This window comes from Poecilia mexicana, unplaced genomic scaffold, assembly GCF_051168715.1.
Source record: "Poecilia mexicana isolate PSO_F unplaced genomic scaffold, ASM5116871v1 scaffold_16, whole genome shotgun sequence".
Classification (NCBI taxonomy): Eukaryota; Metazoa; Chordata; class Actinopteri; order Cyprinodontiformes; family Poeciliidae; genus Poecilia; species Poecilia mexicana.
In genome coordinates this window covers 24,886,614-24,906,644 of record NW_028263385.1, presented here as the reverse complement: position 1 = coordinate 24,906,644, position 20,031 = coordinate 24,886,614, and the positions used below count along the sequence as shown (strand labels likewise).

Sequence of the window (20,031 nt, the reverse complement as noted above, 5' to 3'; positions counted from 1 at the left end):
ATCAGGCTTTCATTAGAGAAATAATGTGCCATTGGATGTTTGGCATGTTTTCTTATTCAAAAAAGTAATTCTGTGATTTGCATTTTTAAATATATTTTCAAGTGTTGTGTAAAAGCTTAACTGGTTTAGTGAAAATCTGCAAAATGTGCCAATCCCTTCCCTCCTATTAATCGCCATAATAATCAATAGATTAATCGATTACAAAAATAATTGCTATTCTTGTTAATCGTCCAATTATTTCCACTTCAAACATTCAAATGATTTCTGTTTGGATGAGAGAGTTCAGGGCGGACAACATTGTTAGAGACACAAGCATGTTTTCTTCACAGCTATAGAAACCGCATGAAGTGATACGTCTTCCCTCTCGGGACATTCAAAGCCACTTTGACGTGACCAAAGGTTAATCTGTTTGGGGGAATGCGAATCCTTGTCACCACAGCAACACGTGTTCGGACCAGTGCCCGAACTGGAGTCATGCGGTGCTGACTCTGGTGTCACAGAGCCGGGTGTTGTTGGATGGAGTCCAGCATGCTTCCTCCTGCCGCATCATAGCGTCACGCTCTTTCTGATTCAGTTTCATTCTGATCAGACTCGGGTTGCCAGGGGTCCTCCTGCTGGAAGAATGTCATTTAAAACACCAGATGAGGTAAAAATCGATTTCAAGTTTTCAACAGCCTCTGGCAGTTTTACGGGATTATCCTTTAACTCTCTTTAGCTTCATTTCAATTCCTATCGACATGATTCTGCCACCACCATGTTTCACAGAGGTGACGGTGTAAAAAGCGGTGATGTCTCCATGTAGCCTTTTGCAGTACAGACAAGAAGTTGAATTTTGGTCCAATCTGATCAGATAACCTACCTCCACCGAACCGATATTAATATCTGTATCGGTTCCGATATTCAACAAAATTCTAGCTTGGATAACTGTGACAATGTGCCTGATCCATAAGGGCAGCTCTATTCAGTCTAGTTCTATACTTTGTGCTCTGAGCGAAGTCATACTTTATTATTCATTTTACATGGCTTTTACGATTCCTAATTGAACTTTAACTATTTGAAAGAAGGTTTGTTGTGGAATATTTTTGTCAGTTTCAGTTTCTTTATTATTTATTTTTACGTTTCTTTATTATTTATTTTTACTGACTGAAAAAATTAAAGTTGTGTTGTTTGGAAATATTTGACCAAACTTGCAAAGCAATTGGTGATGGAGATTCCTTTAACTTTCTTCAACAATTGTTTCTTTGTCAAAACTATTCCAAAAACACCAGATTTGTGTGGAGCATAATCAAAGGTTGTCCTTTTGGAATATCCTTCCACCTGCACATATTGTTTTATAACCCTACTTTAAACTTCACAACTCAATCCTTGACATCTCTGCTGTGTTTCTCGATCTCTTAAGTGGGTTGAGTGCAAATGCACGCCAAGAGTTTTTTATTTGTAAAATCACTTTGAAAATGTGCCTTTTATTTTCCACTTCTTAATCATATTCCAATAAGAAGAAAAAAGTCCAGTAAGATAAGCTGAATTCTTTTGGTTGTAATGAGACAAAATGAGAAAAGGTTTAACATGGAAGTTTAAAACGGCTTTGCTCCGCCTCGCTGCCTGGAAAGCAGCTCTGAGTTAATGAGCCCGATTAAAGAAGCAGTCAGAGCTACTTTCTCTCCTCAACTATGCCAGCAGACATTTGATCTTAGGTCAAATGGGATCACACTCTAATCCATTTAATATTTCTGTCTGCACACATAAATTTATAGGTTTGTAAACCTAGAACTTCCTCTCCACTGGTATACCAATTCTCCCTATTTACACGCAGACACAAAGTTGATATGTAAAACCACATTAACTCAACATGTTTACTGCTCCAAAGTCTGTAAAGTTACAAATATCCAGACTCAAACTGACTCCGATAATCCAGTTGGCTGACATCATGGAGGCTTTCATAAAGCTCCTTTTCAGATGGAAACCAACCTGCAGAAAGCCTGAGGGGGGGCATTCACCAAATACACAACAATGTGACACAGAGGAGTAAATATAGTAACAAGACGGGACATTTAAGACATTGCAACACAGAGAAACTCATCTCAGACGACTCAATGTCCGATCTCCTCCGTTAGGTTTTCGTCGGCTTCGGCAGAGATCGGGAATCGCAAACGTCGGCATTCATACGTCCACTATGCACTGTGTGAGCAGAGGAGGGGTCTGCCTGGTGAAGTCCTACTCGGATCTTCAGGAGGACGACCTGTGCAAGAAGGAGAGCTACAGCGCCTGCTGGCTAAATGTGGTGCTGGAGACAAGGCCTGAGTACAGGTGAGCGGTTCAACATGCTGCAGAGACACGGCCTTGTGGTCCAATTCACAAAACGCAGAGAAGAATGTTAATTTATGCCAATGGAAGATTTAAACTTAACTATATCAATGAGTTTTTTCTGCCTAGAATTAATATAAAAATAATGTTTTGTAGAGGAACAGCCAGAGTTGTGAGTATTGGAGAATCTGTGGGTGGAGGGAATAATTAGGGTGATGGTAAGGAGGCCTTCCAACGGAAGGGTTAAAATACCAATGGAAGAACGTTAAAAGCTGGTCAGAAAGGATTGGACAGATTTAATGTCGGTCCAACGACATGGTTTCCCATCAATTTGAATTGGAATATGAATGTAAATAATTGTTGATGTGTTGTTTTTAATAAAATTATAGAAAACCTAATTCAAATAAAAAAACAAAACAAAACAATACCTTCATACTGTTATATGTTATAGCAAATCAAGATTTTTGATTTGAATTGAAATTTTCAATCTAAAACAGACAGGGGTATGGATTATTTTGGGCTCAATTGTAAATATTTACTTTTTTTACAGATTGAAAGAAAAAAAATGTCTTTAGATCATAAAAATTAAAATTGGATGCCGTACAGATACCTTTATCACCTCTGACAGAATTGGATTTCTGGTCCAAGTAGCTTAACTTTAGTTTTAATAATAACTGAATCGCTATATTCTCATTTGTCATGTGCCAAATGCATAAACATAAACATGACAACACACAGCAGTCAATGCTTTAATCTAGGAGTGGCTGAAGGAAAATTTAACTGCTGAAAAACCAAATACTCTTACCTTTAGATGAAGAGCAATATTTAACAGTGGATAATTAATGATGAACTATAAATCCGCTCTCATCAAATAGATAGTTTTTGGTAAGAAACTAAAAAAACAAAAAATAACAACAACAACCTAACAAAAGGCCTTCTTCTGGCTAAAATGATCAACGTTCTGTTATGTCAGAATGTTGGAAAAAAGAAACTGTATTTCCATTCATGAACCAAATATAACTCAATAAATTACATATTTACAAATAAAACAGCTAAAATAACATCCTTCAACAGTGTTGATCCTATATTTGTCTGAAACCTTATCATTTTTCCGATGTGGAATTCATCATCCTAAAAAGGTTTTAGCCGTGTGATGTTCAGAAAACCTTAACATCTCCTTGTTTTTATCGTTTGTTACATCCTAAACTACAGCATAAAGTTTAACTCTGCGTGTGTGTGTGTGTGTGTGCTGTTTCAGGATTACGCTGTCAGAGACCGACAGCGTTCGCAGAGAGAGTTACAAGCAGCAGCAGGTGGTCCACCTAATGGTCAAGAGGAGCCCCAGCCAGACCCTGAAGCTGGGCATAGAGGGGGGGGTCTTGAGAGAGTACCAGCTGCCGTTCTCCAGCAGGAGCAAAGCGCCGCAGCGAGCCTCCGGCACAGAACAACCCGTCATTGAAGGAAAGGCAAATCTCACAGCAGACCGAGAGGAAGCCCCTGCCACCGCTGGGGACCTCTGCAAGCCGGTCAGAGAGAACTTCAGAGCCTCCAGGCTGATGTCCTCTCCAAGAGAAGTGTCTGACCGAAAGCAGAGGAGGGAGTGAAGGAGGGAAATGAGATTATAAGGAATCTAAACAGTGCAACATGCTAATGTTATTTACACAAAACTGGAATTATGATAGTAATGACAAAGACGTCAGTAGGTCTCATCTCATGGGTTCGTATTTATATCTGTTCAATAGTGGATTAATATTGTTGAAATAAAACTCTAAATCTGAACACAATCTGTTTGCAGCGGTGTAATGTGTCTCACATGATGACCTGGATTCATTATAACTGGAATTCAGTGTTCATTATAGTGGTGCAATATGAGCTTCCAAACATATTCTGTCTTGGATTAAAGCAGGGGTGTCCAAAGTGTGGCCCTGTGAACATTTTTTGTGACCCCTGACTGCAGTTCAAGAATTGTACAAATTTGACCCTCCAGTGGCCACTTTTGTCATTTTTTTAGAATAAGAGTTTCAATGACAAATCTCGTTATTCTTTAACGGAAACTGTTGGACAGAGTATATTTCTTTTAATTTCATAGTAAGTGGGGCTATAAACATCCAGCAACTTTTTGCTCAAAAGAATAAAAAAAGACAAACTCTTCTATTAAACTTTAACTTAAGAGTTTTTTTTTGTTGGAGAAAGTTCTCATTTGTAGGAAATAGACTCAAATATTTACCCCAAAACCAAAGAAACCGTCTGCCATTTATTAAGACAAAAAAAAAAAAAAAAAAATGCACCTCTTTGTTTCATTAAAAAATGATTTGTTTAATTTATTGTTGACAAGATTAGAACAGAACTGATTTTTTTAAGTTGGAAAAACTATTCGTCCCCCTGAGTACTTTCTACTTTGGGGTTCTAACCCATGTTGCAAAAAGTTTGTACACCACCAGATTGAAGGCTTTGCAAACAATTAAATTGAGAGCACCCCCTTGTGGACACCAGTAATCAGTTTGAGGGAAAAAAGCAATCAACACAAACGTTCAGTTCTTGGAAAAAATATATTCAGATGACTGCACATAGTTGTTGTCAATACATGTGTACTCATGACATGAAATCCAGCACTTTTAAATAAAGTTAAGAAAAAACAAACAAACAAAAAACCCCCAAAAAGCCTGGTTTCCCCCCCAAAAAAGGCTACACATGTGAATTCATTTTACATGAGCATTACAGTGCAGAGCATCTGAGAATTCTTGTGTTTTTATTGAAGTTTTACTTTACTTACACATGCAGCTTCAATAAAGTGCTATCACCAAGATATCTCACATATCAAACATTTCAGACTAATTCAATTTCGATGGAAAACACTGTAAACGATTAAAAACTGAGGAGATGGTGATACGATGAAATTAAGTCCCACTGTTGCCTCCCACAAAAGTTCATTGACAAGTTACTGAAAACCTCCACCCTGCCTTAAAATATGCAGAAAATGATGTGTTTTATCAACATAACAACATTCTGTGTTTTACTTCACTCCTATAAGTTAAATCAAAGAATGAAACTACTTTATCAGATGTATGCGTTAACCCGGACTTCTCTATGAGATAAAAGGGTAAAAAAGATAAAGTGAACGTCTCAATTTTTTCGATTTAAAGTGCCATCGGAAACCACCTGATGTATCTAAGTGCATTTTAACTTACCCCGTGGTTAAATTAAAGCTACCAAGTCTTAATTGAGGCCTCAGAAATTAGACCTACTTTTATGATGTTCCCTTAACTCAGAGATCATGAATGATAAGGAGAAAAACATCTGAATAAGATTACCTCTTAGGTATTTGCATAACATTCCTATCAGATGATCCCTGCTCCATGTTAACTTAACATCCTTCGAAGCCAAAAACGGGAACAAAAGCAGCTTATGGAGGTCACTTCCCGTGACCTTGGACTCTCCCGTCTAATATGGCTTTTTCTGCTCTTTTGTGCTTCTGCAGAGTGATCTGTAGCTGCCAGTACTTCAAGTAAACCCACATGAGGCTTCCGTTCTTCCTCTTGTCCATGTTCATCAGATCGGCACAGTGCCTGTCTCTCTTGAAAATGTCCTTCAAGTCAGACTCTAGGCCCAGCTCCGCGGTGACGGGGTTTTTGACCACCTTAAGCAGCATGTTCTTCTCCATCTCCAGCCGCTGATCCCGGGGCTGGATGAGAGAGCAGTAGGCGTTCTGACGCTCGACGAGCAGACCCTCCAGCTCCCTCAGAATGGTGACGGCGCGCTGGTGCCACTCGGTCTCCCGTTCCAAGGCGTCACGCAGCGCAGCACCAGTGGCGCCAGATTTGACAAGCTTTTGCTTCTCGTCGTTCAGCGCCTCTCGCTCCTTACGTCAAAAAAAGAAAAAAAAAAGTTTTTCTTTAAAGACAACAGGAAATGAACAAGAATGATGTAAAAGCGGGTTGAGCTGAAGGCGGGGTACCTGTTCCAGCCGTTTCCGTTCCTGGATTAGATGCTGGCTGTGAGAGACCAGGGCCTGCTGGTATCCTTTCACTCTCTGTTGCTCCTTCTCCAGCTCCAGCTCGAGCGTAGCCACTGCCCTGCGGCTCTCTGTCAGCGTGTCCCGGTAGCGAGCCTCCATCTCGCTTTTTATCACGGAAACGTCTTTGTCGTACTGGACTTTAATCTTCTGGATCTCATTCTGAGAGTCCCTCGTCCATATCCAGCCTATAAAGAGAACAGTTTTTAGTAATACGGCCACAGAGGAGCACTTTATGTCTAACTTATCTGGTCTTACTGAAATTGAAATTAAGCACATTGTTATAAACCCTCATAAAAACAGTTACTGCTTATTTAAAGGGGTAGTTTTATGTTAAACTGACTTCATGCATGTTTGAGAAATCCTTTAATCTCCCTGGACAACTATGCAGCTGTGTAAAAGCAGCAGTTTCCAGACTTCAGGCATTAAGCCTCACAGATCAGACCTCCATCGCTATTCTCCCAATCAGCTCCTTCAGATTAGCCAGCAGCAATTATCAAACACCAGGTGGAGCTGCACATCTGCTAAGATCATTATACGAGCTACTTCGCAGTGCAGCATTAGCAAAAAATATTGTTAAAGGATTAATAGAGGAGTCTGAAGGCAAAATTTCAGAAGGAAACAAACTTTTAAAGAGACACAGGCCCAATTTCAAGGCACCAAAGTCAAATTTCTTTTAAGTCTTATCTGATACGTATGTAGCATTTTTATAACATCTTAAGGTAATATAGTTACTTGACTGTGTAATAAAATGGCAGAATATATATATATATTTTTTTGTATCTGCAAATAAGATTATCAACTAAATGCAAAGGTTCCATTAAAGAAAGCAACAGTAATTTTCTTGAAATAAAGTCAGGAATCCCCATAACCCTGCCTACGTTTTAATCTAGACTTAAAACACCCAATCCCAACACTTCCAGAGGAATATAATTGTGAAACTTACGAAATGCAGCCAGTCCCAGCATGGGGACCAGCAGGGCGTAGTTCCACTTGTTGCCACCACCGGCCCCTGCATCCCCGCGGGCCCCTGCATCCCCGCTTCCCTGGTTTGGATGGATGTTCCATCTGGGGGGGTTATTCAAGTTGTTCATGGAGGTTGCTGGAAGGACAAAAAATAAAATAATCCAACGAAAATAAATTTTTAACTTATATTCATTCCTTCTGTAGCTAACAATGTGATTTACACATTTGTCTGCAGCTATAAATAAAGCAATTTCCAGACTTTAATGACAAAACAACTGACAGCTCAGATTACTGAAAGCTCATATCACTAGTTTTCCTTTAAAAGCCTAAACTTAAGTTCAGTGTTCGTCATTAAATGTAAATATTTATTTTAGCATTAACGAAATGCCCGTAACTACCACAAACAGGTCTTTATACATTGTAGACATGTTTTTACAAATTGGTGATGACACCTGAGGGGGTTTGGCAGTTGAGCTGACCAAAAACAAAGCTAGCATCAGCTAGCATGCTGGCTAACCTTTAGCTTTGCCTTTGCGGCTACAGTATTTAACACCAAACTAACAACGGAAAATATAGCTGCACCATAATTATATCAAACCATTATTTCTCTGCATTGTGTATGCAGCTGCCTCTCACCTTGAATGAAATGCCTAGGTCACTTATGCATTTGTTCCTGCATACTCCACTTATACAATAATCATTTGCTAGTGCACACAGCTGGATAGGGTGGTTGATTTAAACCGACTTGAATAAAACGTTATTTAAATATCACAAAACAACAACTTTTTTATTTTTTTTCAAATTTTCTTATACCGTTGAATGTTTCTTATTCTTGAAAACAATGCAATATTTTTTATAAGTAAAATATATTAGGCATAGAGTACACAACCCCCCTCTCCGTACAGTGGTTCCGTCCAGTCCGACAGCATATCTCTTCCCCCGACATCAGAGCAACAGTTTTTCAACCGACAACATGGCGTCTGTTCGTGCGGCGTCCCGTCTCCTCTCCAAGAGGGTGCTCGCTAACACGAAAGCGGTTAGTAGCAACAACTGGACATTCAAATATAATTGGGCACATTTTTTATGTAGATACATGTGTACATTTGTGTCATCATATTTAGATGGGCAGCAAATAAGTATTGCTTTCATAATCGCCGAATTGTTGCTTGCGTAACCTGTTATGTAGCATAGGGTGTCTCAATGTGACACCTCAAAGAATCTAATTATTGCCAGCCCGAGGAAAAGTATTGTTATTATCTAACTATTCCATATTTATGTGTTGCAAATGATCAATTTAGAGCAATATTTGTGAAACTCAAGGGTCATTGTTTTTTTATTATTTATTTAAAAACGTAATCAGCTCCTTACGTGGACATGCATGTTGCTAATTTGTCATAAGTAAATGTATGCACACACCAAAAGAAGCAGTTTATCATCAATCAGAACAAATGTTGGCGTAAAATAAAAAATTGAAGCATCTTTAAATAATTCTACTATGTAATCTTGCAGCGTTATGCATTATAAATCCATATTTACCCCGTTTTTTTTTTGTTTTTTTTTTTGCTCCTCTCCCATTGTGAAGACCTAATAAAATGCAGTTTTCTATTTTCCATGGCTTCATGCGAGTTATACTACAACTCTTGTTTTAAAGAAACTTCATTGTTGTGGGTCATGCTTCATTATAGACATTACCTTTAGTTGTGTTGTTTCTGATTTATTTTTGTTGTACATCGTGCTTAGAACAGGCATCTTTTGGTTTAAGATGATAGTAGTTGGCATTTCTACCAGAAACTATTGGACACACTCAGGCACACTTTCATTACTGTCTACTTATCGCTAAACATTGAAGTGCAACATCTTTGTCTGAAACAATATCTGTCCGCTTTTTAAAAAATGATTTATAGAGATCTGAAAGAAAACATGCGCTACTGGTTCTTTAGATGGTGGCGACGGTAGTTTTGAAACAAAAGTAGGAATAAGAGGTCATCCCTGTTTATCCTTTAAAAATGTATATATTTTTTACATTTATCTTTTTAAACTACTAAACTCAAAGCAGTGCATTAAATTACATGTTGTCGTTTAGTGAATGTAGAGACAGAAAATGGAAATATAGTGTGTCAAGTCCTTTATGGATTTGCCAGTCGCAGTTTGGAAAAATTGCTAGTGCTTTTCTGATGTAACCATGGCGATAATGAACATATTTTTGGCAGCTTGTAATAGTTTGATTAATATTGATTACGTAATTCTTAGTATCTACTGTCTTTTCCTGAACTGAGGTTGATGAAGGAAAATATTTAACTGAGCTGCAGTTCTGCTTTGTTAAACCAGTGCATAACATTGCTTTGTGTCAAAATTTACTAACAAACTGGATTCCTTCCTCCGTTGTCAACGACTAGACGGTCACCGTTTCGTTTGCTTCTAGAGTCGTTTTGACAGGAGCGCGACCTTCAGTGGATTTCATGTAATCTATGCGAGTTTCTAGCTGTTCTTCTTCTCTCTCAGGTCCCCGCTGCTGCAGTTCAGGGCTCCAGGAACTTTCACTTCTCCATCTATGGCAAGAAGAAGAGTGCCAAAGTAGCAGATGATGTGAGTTCTTCTTTTTGTGTGTTGAAAATCAGGACGCCTCCTTCCCGCTTTGAAAATCGCCTCTTTATTAGACGTTTTAAAAATATACCTTCTTCATCCGACCGTCTCCAGATCTCCACTCAATATCCTGTTGTGGATCACGAGTTCGATGCCGTGGTGGTGGGAGCCGGAGGAGCTGGACTTCGGGCCGCTTTTGGCTTATCGGAGGCCGGCTTCAACACGGCCTGCGTCACCAAGCTCTTCCCCACCAGGTCTCACACCGTCGCTGCACAGGTACCCCGACACGATGGTGTATGCCAGCAGGACCGTCGGCCTTTTTTGCAGTTTCGTCTCGACTCCACTTGCGTCTTTCGTTCTTTTCGGTTCAGTGCTGTTTGGTAAAGTATTCCTCTTGTTTCCAGGGTGGGATCAACGCGGCTCTGGGTAACATGGAGGAGGATAACTGGCGCTGGCATTTCTACGACACGGTGAAGGGATCTGATTGGCTGGGAGACCAGGACGCCATCCACTACATGACAGAGCAGGCTCCTGCAGCCGTAGTGGAGGTCAGCTCCGTCTCTGATGAGCTTTTGCTTTTTTTTTTTAATCTTGCACATATTTGACTCTTCCAAAAGAAACCATGATTATTCAATATGGTGCTACAGTATTAGCTTGTATGAGTCACAGTGATCGATAAGAAACTCGTGCCGCTCATCTTTCTCAGCTGGAAAACTTCGGCATGCCGTTCAGCCGCACCGAAGAGGGGAAGATCTACCAGAGAGCCTTCGGGGGACAGAGTCTTAAGTACGGGAAGGGGGGCCAGGCCCACCGCTGCTGCTGTGTGGCGGACCGGACGGGACACTCCCTGCTGCATACGCTTTACGGAAGGGTGAGGACTTCAGCTTCTCCCTCCAGCTCAGACCAAGCAGCTCGTTTCGGTCGAACTGCGTTTCACCCGTCGTTCTCCCTGCCTCTCCCTCAGTCGCTCCGCTACGACACCAGCTACTTCGTGGAGTACTTTGCCCTGGACCTGCTGATGGAAAACGGAGAGTGTAAAGGAGTTATTGCTCTCTGCATGGAGGACGGCTCCATCCACCGCTTCAGAGCCCAGAACACCGTCATCGCCACCGGGTACGCCAGGAACTCGGCTGCAGCTCCGTGTTGTCAGAGTGTTGTCGGCTCAGGAGTCTTAGTTATAATGAGACTTTAAATGTGTGTCTCTCAGTGGTTACGGAAGGACGTATTTCAGCTGCACGTCTGCCCACACCAGCACAGGAGACGGAACCGCCATGGTGACCAGAGCCGGCCTGCCGTGCCAGGATTTGGAGTTTGTGCAGTTCCATCCCACCGGTGAGAAAAGTCACAACCAGAGTCAGTGAGGGACAAACTGCGTTGAAGAGCCACAGAAATTTGGCATAATCTTGTAAGAAAGCGTTAATGTTTACATGTGTTAAATTTTCCCCCTGTTATCTCACTCGGTGGCATAAAGAGAGTAAAGAACAAAGCACTTAAGGGTCACAATCTTGTTGATTAATTGAAAGGGAAAGCTGTATTGCTTGATTCTTCAGTAATGCAGAAACGTTGGTGAAACCTTGTGCTGATGTTTTTTCCCCCTACATGCTGGATGTTGTTATTGACTGATTGTTGCAGACCTTCAGCTCAAAGGTTGCAGCAGAAGGTGGAGCCAGAGACGTACAGGTGGACAGACGTAATGCCACAACTACCTTAACTTGATATTTTAGACAAGATTAAGAAAAACCTTGAAAAGTAAACAGTGACTTGGTCCAGGTTTTGCAGAACAGAACTAAAGTCTTAACCCTGCATGTTTTCATTCAAACAACTTTCACAATGTGTGTGTGTGTGTGTGTTGTAGTTTTACATTTTGCTCGATTTTTGCCTCTCTGATCATCTGTGTCCAGCTTTCGGACACGGACCGAACCGTTTCTGTGTTCAGACGTATAATGTGACAGATGTGTGTGGCTGAAGGTCATCCTTATTTTTGTTTCTGCCAGACATTTGACACCAGGCTCAACGGTGACGTTTCATAATGGTGCTGCGCCGTATCGAAGGCTGTGTGTGTTTGTCTTTCCTCCTGTAGTCTAATCTTGATGCCGTTTTTCACCTGTTGGCTAAATAAGCCCAGTTAAATTGCGTTGGTCAAAAATAGTTGCATTTGGATTTACAGTGATGAGCGAAGATAATCGAGGCCTCCGCTACAGCTGCCATTTTAGCTCAAAACTGAAGGGTATAAAAAGCTTTGTGTAGGAACGATGCAGCAGAATGTGTCAACTCGACTCGAAGGATGACATAACTATTCAAGTTTATTGTTTGATTTTATTTATTTTTTCCTTACATGGAACCTAAACGAGTGCATCTTTAGAGACTTTACAATGACGTGTCAGTCTACTAGCAAAGTAAGAGTTGCAGTTGGAGAACCTGTCCAGGCCAAACCTTTAGTGTCTCACATTTTAAAAATTACTTTAAAAGGTGTTTAATTCCTGAAAGTAGAGTCTGGAATGCAGGGCTGCAATTATTTTCATTGTTGATTATTCTATTGATTACTTTGACGACTAATCGGATAAAAACAAAAATTGGTACATTTTTCACACTTTTCATTTGACCACATAAGCCTTTTTTTTTTTTTTACACAATATTTGAAATATTTTAAAAGATGCAAATAATGAGGGTTTTTTTTACAATGCTATACCATAGTATTCCTTTAATGAAAGCTTGATAATTTGCAGTAAAAGCTGCATCTTGCAGCTAAAAACGAACTGTCTAGTGTGTTGATTATTTTGGATTAATACATTTACAGCAAAATGTGCCTAATAGGAGATTGATTTTGCAGAATTTGAACCAGGTGAAGCTAAAAATGATACTTGACTTCTGGGTAGAATATATCTATAGACGAATGTTTTTTTTTTAATCTCATGCAAAACATATATATTCTTTGTACAGCTTTTGCTTAATTAGATCTCTGATTATTCTTCCAGCTTATGGGCAATTTTAGAGTCTGCATATTCCAATTAATCGATTACTAAATTAGTCAATAATTGATTACTCACAATTAATTCCATTAATCATTTCAACCCTACTGAAGTTGTTATATGGACAATGCTTTCTCAGCAGTCTAACACGTGAATGTTTGCAGGGATCTACGGGGCTGGCTGCCTGATCACGGAGGGTTGCCGTGGCGAGGGAGGAATCCTGATCAACAGCGAGGGCGAGCGCTTCATGGAGCGTTACGCCCCCAACGCCAAAGACCTGGCCTCCAGAGACGTGGTGTCCCGCTCCATGACCATAGAGATCAGAGAGGGCAGGTAGGGAGGGACACAGCACACAGTTTTTTTTTTTTTTTCCTTCTGCTTTGTGGCTGTAGGCATGAAGTGGTTGATAAAATGGCCGCCCTACTCTCTGTAGAGGTGTGGGTCCGGACAAGGACCACGTGTACCTGCAGCTCCACCACCTGCCTCCGCAGCAGCTGGCCACCAGGCTGCCCGGGATCTCCGAGACAGCCATGATCTTCGCTGGAGTCGACGTGACTAAGGAGCCCATCCCTGTCCTGCCCACGGTTCACTACAACATGGGAGGAATTCCCACTAACTACAAGGGACAGGTACGTCCCCCCCTTCCACTCCTCCCCGATCCCGCTCACCGCTCTCAGATGTCTCCTCAGACCGTTAACGGTGAATTATTTTTAATTTTTTTTCCCACCGTCAGGTGATCGATCACATCAACGGCAAGGACAAAGTGATTCCTGGGCTGTACGCCTGCGGTGAGGCGGCCTGTGCCAGCGTGCACGGCGCTAACAGGCTGGGCGCTAACTCGCTGCTGGACCTGGTGGTGTTCGGGAGAGCCTGCGCACTGACCATCGCAGAGGAGCACAAACCCGGTAAGATTTCTCTGCTTCTACGGCAGACAACATGATTGATGGGTCAGTGTTGTTACATTAGCAGTGTTCCATGTGAAATCACTGCCAACACTCGTTTACGTCGCTCTAGGTGAGAAGCTTTCCCCCCTGAAGCCCAGCGCAGGAGAGGAGTCTGTGGCCAACCTGGACAAGCTGAGGTTTGCTAACGGAAATCTGAGAACGTCCGAGATCAGGCTGAACATGCAGAAGGTGAACACTTTGAACACAGACTCAGCAGTCCACCGTGGATTTGCTAGGACGTGTTCTTCCAAAAGCTGAAATGGTTTTATTTCCCCGCGTCCAGACCATGCAGAACCACGCCGCCGTCTTCCGTACCGGCTCCGTTCTGAAGGAGGGATGCGATAAGATGGCCGACGTCTACCAGAGCATGGAGAAAATCAAAACCTTTGACAGAGGTAGGCTTCTGCTGTCGTCTTTGTACTCTGGGTCCGGCTGTGGCTGCGTGGGGAACTGATTAAGGTGGATTTTTTTTGTTTTGTTTTGTGTGCTAGGCATCGTGTGGAACACAGACTTGGTGGAGTCACTGGAGCTGCAGAACCTGATGCTGAACGCCGTCCAAACCATCAATGGTGCTGAGCAAAGAAAGGAGAGCAGGGGTGCCCACGCCAGAGAGGACTTCAAGGTTAGTCCTTTGATTTATTTAATTTTTTTTACATCATTGATCTTTATATTTCTGTTTCTTCACTCATTTAAAGTAATCGTGACTCCATGCTTTCGTCTTACTATGATCAGTTGAGCATGATAAAAAAACAAAGCAGCCTGATTTGTGAGAAAAATGTAGCTTCATTTTCTGGCCACTTGGGGGCGCCCAGGGACTGAGCTTCCAACTCCTGATGCAAAGTGAAAGTGAAATGAAATGAAATTTTATTCGAACATGATACAAATATAAAAATAAAATAGTGCACAGTAACAAGAAGTGCATAAGAAAGAAGAGAAAATACAGATTTTTTTGTTTCAGTTAACATATCATGCTCAAAATGGGGTAGGAAGAAGTGAGAACTTATAAACTCCTACCCCCTTAAAGTGGAGTTAAAAATAACACTAAGTTCACATCAAACCCGTTTTAACTGGTAGAACTTTGAACTTCACACCCTTCATCCTAAAACACACATCTGGGCCAGTGGTGTCCAAAAATTTTTCCATAAGGGCCAAAGTTGTTCAGTTGAAAGCATTTGGGCTGCTTGTTTTTCATAACATTTTTCAGATTAACTTTTTGTGCCTCATTTCATCTTATCTGCTCCATAACAAAATAAAAAATGTTAAATTTGATCAAAATCGACCACATTTTTGTAGCTAAAATGTTTTTTTGTTGTTTTTTTTAAGAAAATATCTGTAAAAGATGCCTGAAATGGCCCCCTCGCCGCATCTTGGACACCCCTTCTCTTTGGTCAGAACAAGGATCCATCTTAGCTAACATACATATTTGAAACAACTAGTTTCAGAAAATGTTTAATTTCATATTTAAAGCCAGGAATCTAGCATTTCCAGACACGCTAACAAACACACTGTTGGACAGCAGAACCGTGTGAAAATTTCGTTTATTGCTCGTGTGGTTCTCACCCTAGTCTGTCGCCATGGCAACTTGATCGGCTCCTTTGTGTTTCAGGATCGTATCGATGAGTACGACTACTCCAAGTCCCTGGAGGGTCAGCAGAAGAAGCCCTTCGAGCAGCACTGGAGGAAGCACACCATGTCATACGTAGACCCCAAAACTGGAAAGGTACCACGTGCGCTCTGGTTTGTCGTCGTCTTGCCGTCATTAGCGATGTCTAACGCGCCTCTCATTCCGACCAATCCCAGGTGACGCTGAGGTACCGCCCCGTCATCGACAGCTCTCTGAACGAACAGGACTGCGCCCACGTCCCTCCTGCCATCCGCTCGTACTAAGAAGCTCTCCCCCGACTACAGAAGGATCATAAACTGCTATTTAAGAGAAAAACATAATTTCTTTTAACAGAGAAGACGGTTCATGTTGCACATTTGTAACCATTTAGCGATGCTGATCATATAAACTGCCAGTTTCAGACTTTGACGTCACATTCCTGTTTCTGTCCTTCTTGCCTGTTTAGCCTCAACTTATCTCGGCAAAGGTCCGGGGAATTCTCACACACGGCCGGATCTCTCGGTTCTTGTCAATATTAGAAACTCTTGATAAGTTGAACACTGACGGCGAACAAATTTCAAGCTCTGCTTTCTGTCATGGCACTATTTTCTCGCGCTCGTTCTAAGCAGCTCTGCCGTTTAAAATTCTCCCTGTTGAGCGAAGAGATGGTGGGGGACGAATGTGATCTGATGTGCACACGTCGCTGAAAGAGCGGGAAGGTTTTAAGTGTGTAAATATTTCAGAAATGTACAATAAACGTGCTTAGCTGTACGCACCAGTTGCATCATCTGCATGTTACTGATGTGTGGCCTCCATGCGGCTTCTGTTCAGTAATAAATCGGCTAAAAGTCCTGAGTGAGCTTCAGCTTTCTGTATCAGTATCAGTATAAATGTTAACCAAAAGTAGCAGTTTGAAGATCTTCAACCACATTTGCATCTTAGCTGATGAAACAATGACTCCTTCATATGTTCTGCTGTCTTCCTCTGAGGACATTTTGCAGAAAGGGTCAGCGAGTGCCTCTGTCAGAGTAACTAACGCAGCAGGGAAAAATGCTCCTTCCATTCAGCAGACAGAACAAAGCTGCTTGTGTCCGGGTTTGAATTACGCCTGAACAGACGTAATGCAAACCCATGAAGTCTCGATGGATTTGAACGTGGAAGAAACGCTCGGTTCAGAAAAAATGAAACGCACATTGTTCTTTATGTTTTGAATTGATTAAAGGGTGACTTAAATTATTTTCTCGTTTGAGGGGGAAAAAATGTGACTTCTATTTTTTTTTCCATTTGTATTCGTTTTAATATATTCAATAAAGTTTATGTTATGCATAGAAAGCTCTTTGTTTTACCTTGTGGAATTAAAAGCGACAACGAAAAATGAGGTGCTGGGTACTGATGGGTGTTTTCTGAACCTACACAGAAAAGAAAGAACCACAGACAGCTTATGTGAGTTTTTACCAAGCTTCCATGAAAGGAGAAGACACAGCGGACCGATCCAGCGAGCTGCCCACCGCACGTTCTGATAACTTCCAGTCAGAGTTTGTCTTTTATTTTCAGAGAAGGGAGAGATAAAGAGAAGAGACGGAAGGCAAGCTTTGTCTACAGCAGGGGTCACCAACTCCAGTCCTCAAGGGCTGCCATCCTGCAACTTTTAGATTCACCTCTGCTCCAAAATGTCTGAATTGCCTCACCAGCATTCATTCCTCTCTGCAATAGGCTGGAAACAAGCAGTTTATTTGATCCAGGTGTGTTTGAGCAGAGACGCATCTAAAAGTTACAGGATGGTAGCCCTCGAGGACTGGAGTTGGTGACCCCTGGTCTACAGGTTCTACACACACAAGATCGTCCTGTCTTTTCCCTTGGGAGCGATTTCTCTCTCATCAGTGTGAAAAAATCTTCAACACAGCAGTCAAAGGTTTTAACACAGACAGTGAGAAGCCAACACCTCTAAATGAAAATCACAATTACCTATAGTAATATAAGATCAATAATCTATACACATGTAAGAATGACGGCAACACATATTTCCAACAGGTACAACTTAATGCTGCTTGTTCGTCACTAGAGGGCAGCAGAGACATTTTTGTTTGGGCGGATGGTGTTTATTTCCTTGCGTTGTCGGTGAGTAATAACAGAAAACAAATAAAAATGTAAAGAAAAAGGACATTCCCCAGTTTAACTCCAATTCTTAGTTACCAAGCAGAGATTGGAGTGTTTTTTTTTTTTTTAACTCAAACATCACTTTATTCTTCCAAGAATAAGAACAGGAAGCCAACATGTCACACGCCCAGTGTCTGTTTAGTTTCTTCTAACAAGACAGCCGCTATCTTCTGATACCAGGCTTATCCCTGAGGGTTTTCCCAGCGGTTCCTCGCCAGACGTCTGGCATCCAACTTTTCAGCAGGGTTGGAAAGACACACCGACATTCACATAAATCTGGCTGGAGCTGCGGCCAGAGAAGAGAATACTTTTTTTTTTTTTAGTTCAGCCATTCAGCAGTGGAATTGCTGGTGTGTTTTGGATCATCGTCCTGCTCAAGAACCCAAGTTGGTTTCAGCTTGAGATGGCTGGACGGTCTCCTTCAAGATGTTTTGGTCGACAGCAGAATTCATAGTTAGATTTATCTCAGTAAGTCTTCCAGGTCTTGAAGCAGCAGAGCAGAACCAGAACATCACATTATACATCATACGATTGTTGGTATGATCTTTTTCTGAAACGCTGTGTTATCTTTACGTCAGATGTAACGGGACACACACCTCGCAAAGAGTTCAGCTTTTGTATCTGCAGTCCACAATCTCTCGAATGAGACAGTAAACCAACAGGTTCCTGGGGGCAATATCGCCTCTTTCCACTCACAGCATGTGCTGTGACTGAGGTCACAGCAGATGCTAAGCCAACACACTCCCATTCACACACACACACACACACACACATATGCAGACACGCACACACACATCTGAAACCCATTTAGACTTGTTCTGGTTTCTGGGAATTCAAAAGTGGAAGTAAATACCTGCATGATATCATAACCCTGAGGAGATTGCTTAATCTCATAACCTGTTTACGCAACAACAAAAGGAAAGGAATATAAAATTGTTAAGATAAAGATCAAGAGTACATTTTTTAAACCACTGTTAACACACATAGTTGTCTACTTTCAGAAAAATAGCTGCTTGAATATGGTGTCAAAAACATTTTCTAAAGAGAAAGTGAGAAGTATGAGACCGTTTTATTTTATCACAGTAGTGCCCCACTTTCACATTCTGTCACAATTTGGGGCACACCACAACCATCCCGGGAAAAAAAAAAAAACAGGCTCAGTGCAGCTGTCCCCACATCAGTGATCTTGCATTTGGAGGATTTTTGCAGAAACTTGACACCTATAGAGGTGTCAGACATGCACAACCACAGGTCCTCAGTAGATAAGGCAAAAGGTTAGTCAGACATTCAACCTGAACACAACTGTTATTCTGAAGTATATTAAAATTGTTCATACCTATCTAAGTTTTTTTTTTTCACATTTGACCACATTAAAATCGTAAACCTCCGTAACGCGATGCTATGTGGATGGTTCAACACGGAGCGGAAGGAAAATGTTTTGCTATTGCAAATCTACACAGTGTGGCTTGCATTTGCATTTAACCTCTTGCAACCACAACTACAAAGACATAAAATCTGAGTAATAACAGGTCAACTGAATATCATATTTATTACGATTGAAAAAGAAAAAGTTGCCAAGTTTAGTTTTAACTGAACTGATTACGGTAGTTTCCGAACGGTAACTGTAAAAGTAAAAGTGCTGATCCTTCGTGTTTGCTACTAGCATGTGCTAAATGAAAATAGGCTTCTTCTTCTTTTTCTTCTTCAGATTTCAACGGCAGCTTGCATCCATTATTGTTGCACTACTGCCATTTACTGGATCCCAATATCTATGCCTCAAATTCTCATAATGATCCCAGTTTTATTTAAAAAAACGAAAAATCTTCTTTTTCCCCTCAATGCTATTTAACTGATCAACAACATTCTCAAATTTCAATTCCCTATTAAAACCTAATTCCGTTTTAATTGGAAATAAAAGAAAAAAAGCGCCCATTAAAACGCCCTAAAGAGCCCCCTGGTGGTTGAAGAAAAATTCACATATAAGCCGCAAGATTCAAAACTTAGGAAAAAAGTAGTGGCTTATAGTCCGGAAAATACGATATATAAAAAAAAATCTAAATGCTCTCTGGTGTTGTCGAGGTGGCCGGACCAAATGTAGAGGCGGGCCGGATGCGGCCCGCGGGCCGCAGTTTGGGTACCACTGCTATACAGGATATCACCCAGAATGCGCCGTCACCACAATGAGACACGGTGGCAGCATTAAGAGAGAAGGGATGTAGCAAATAAAGCTGCTAAGAAATACAGAGGATTACAGACTTGAGCCGCTTCTCAGAGACCAAGACAGGAAAGTCTTACTGCCACAGACAAGAGCCAGAATCAAAATCTTCTATTAGCCCCTTAAGATGACAGAGTTTCTGAAGTGTCAATTTTATCGCCTTATTTTAATCTCTCTATCTCTTCTTCAGAGCTAGACATGTTTGAATTAGCATAGGGAGGCCACAAACCGATTTCTATCACTTCACTGCACTTCTTTGCTCTGAGATCCTGTGCGGA

The 20,031-nt window shown here is 41.3% G+C and overlaps 3 protein-coding genes across 3 annotated transcripts; 2 read left to right on the top strand and 1 right to left on the bottom strand.

The window, feature by feature from the left end:
* Positions 1–112: 112 nt before the first annotated feature.
* On the top strand, positions 113–4,088 carry LOC106928717 (uncharacterized). Its single transcript, XM_015005168.2, has 3 exons — positions 113–646; positions 2,115–2,307; positions 3,563–4,088. Exons 2-3 carry the CDS (start codon positions 2,174–2,176, stop codon positions 3,906–3,908), a joined length of 480 nt encoding a protein of 159 aa, XP_014860654.1. The 5' UTR covers positions 113–646; positions 2,115–2,173; the 3' UTR covers positions 3,909–4,088.
* A 746-nt stretch (positions 4,089–4,834) lies between these two features.
* On the bottom strand, positions 4,835–8,077 carry LOC106928710 (coiled-coil domain-containing protein 127). The gene is made up of 4 exons (XM_015005157.2): positions 7,919–8,077; positions 7,263–7,418; positions 6,260–6,504; positions 4,835–6,163 (listed from the first exon to the last, which is right to left on the bottom strand). The coding sequence occupies exons 2-4, from the start codon at positions 7,408–7,410 to the stop codon at positions 5,717–5,719; spliced, it is 840 nt and encodes a 279-aa protein (XP_014860643.1). The 5' UTR covers positions 7,411–7,418; positions 7,919–8,077; the 3' UTR covers positions 4,835–5,716.
* A 134-nt stretch (positions 8,078–8,211) lies between these two features.
* On the top strand, positions 8,212–16,713 carry sdha (succinate dehydrogenase complex, subunit A, flavoprotein (Fp)). The gene is made up of 15 exons (XM_015005156.2): positions 8,212–8,318; positions 9,785–9,868; positions 9,980–10,141; positions 10,270–10,413; positions 10,572–10,736; positions 10,830–10,978; positions 11,073–11,197; positions 12,999–13,167; positions 13,268–13,463; positions 13,568–13,739; positions 13,849–13,967; positions 14,062–14,173; positions 14,270–14,400; positions 15,385–15,498; positions 15,579–16,713. Exons 1-15 carry the CDS (start codon positions 8,256–8,258, stop codon positions 15,663–15,665), a joined length of 1,992 nt encoding a protein of 663 aa, XP_014860642.2. The 5' UTR covers positions 8,212–8,255; the 3' UTR covers positions 15,666–16,713.
* Positions 16,714–20,031: the final 3,318 nt, after the last annotated feature.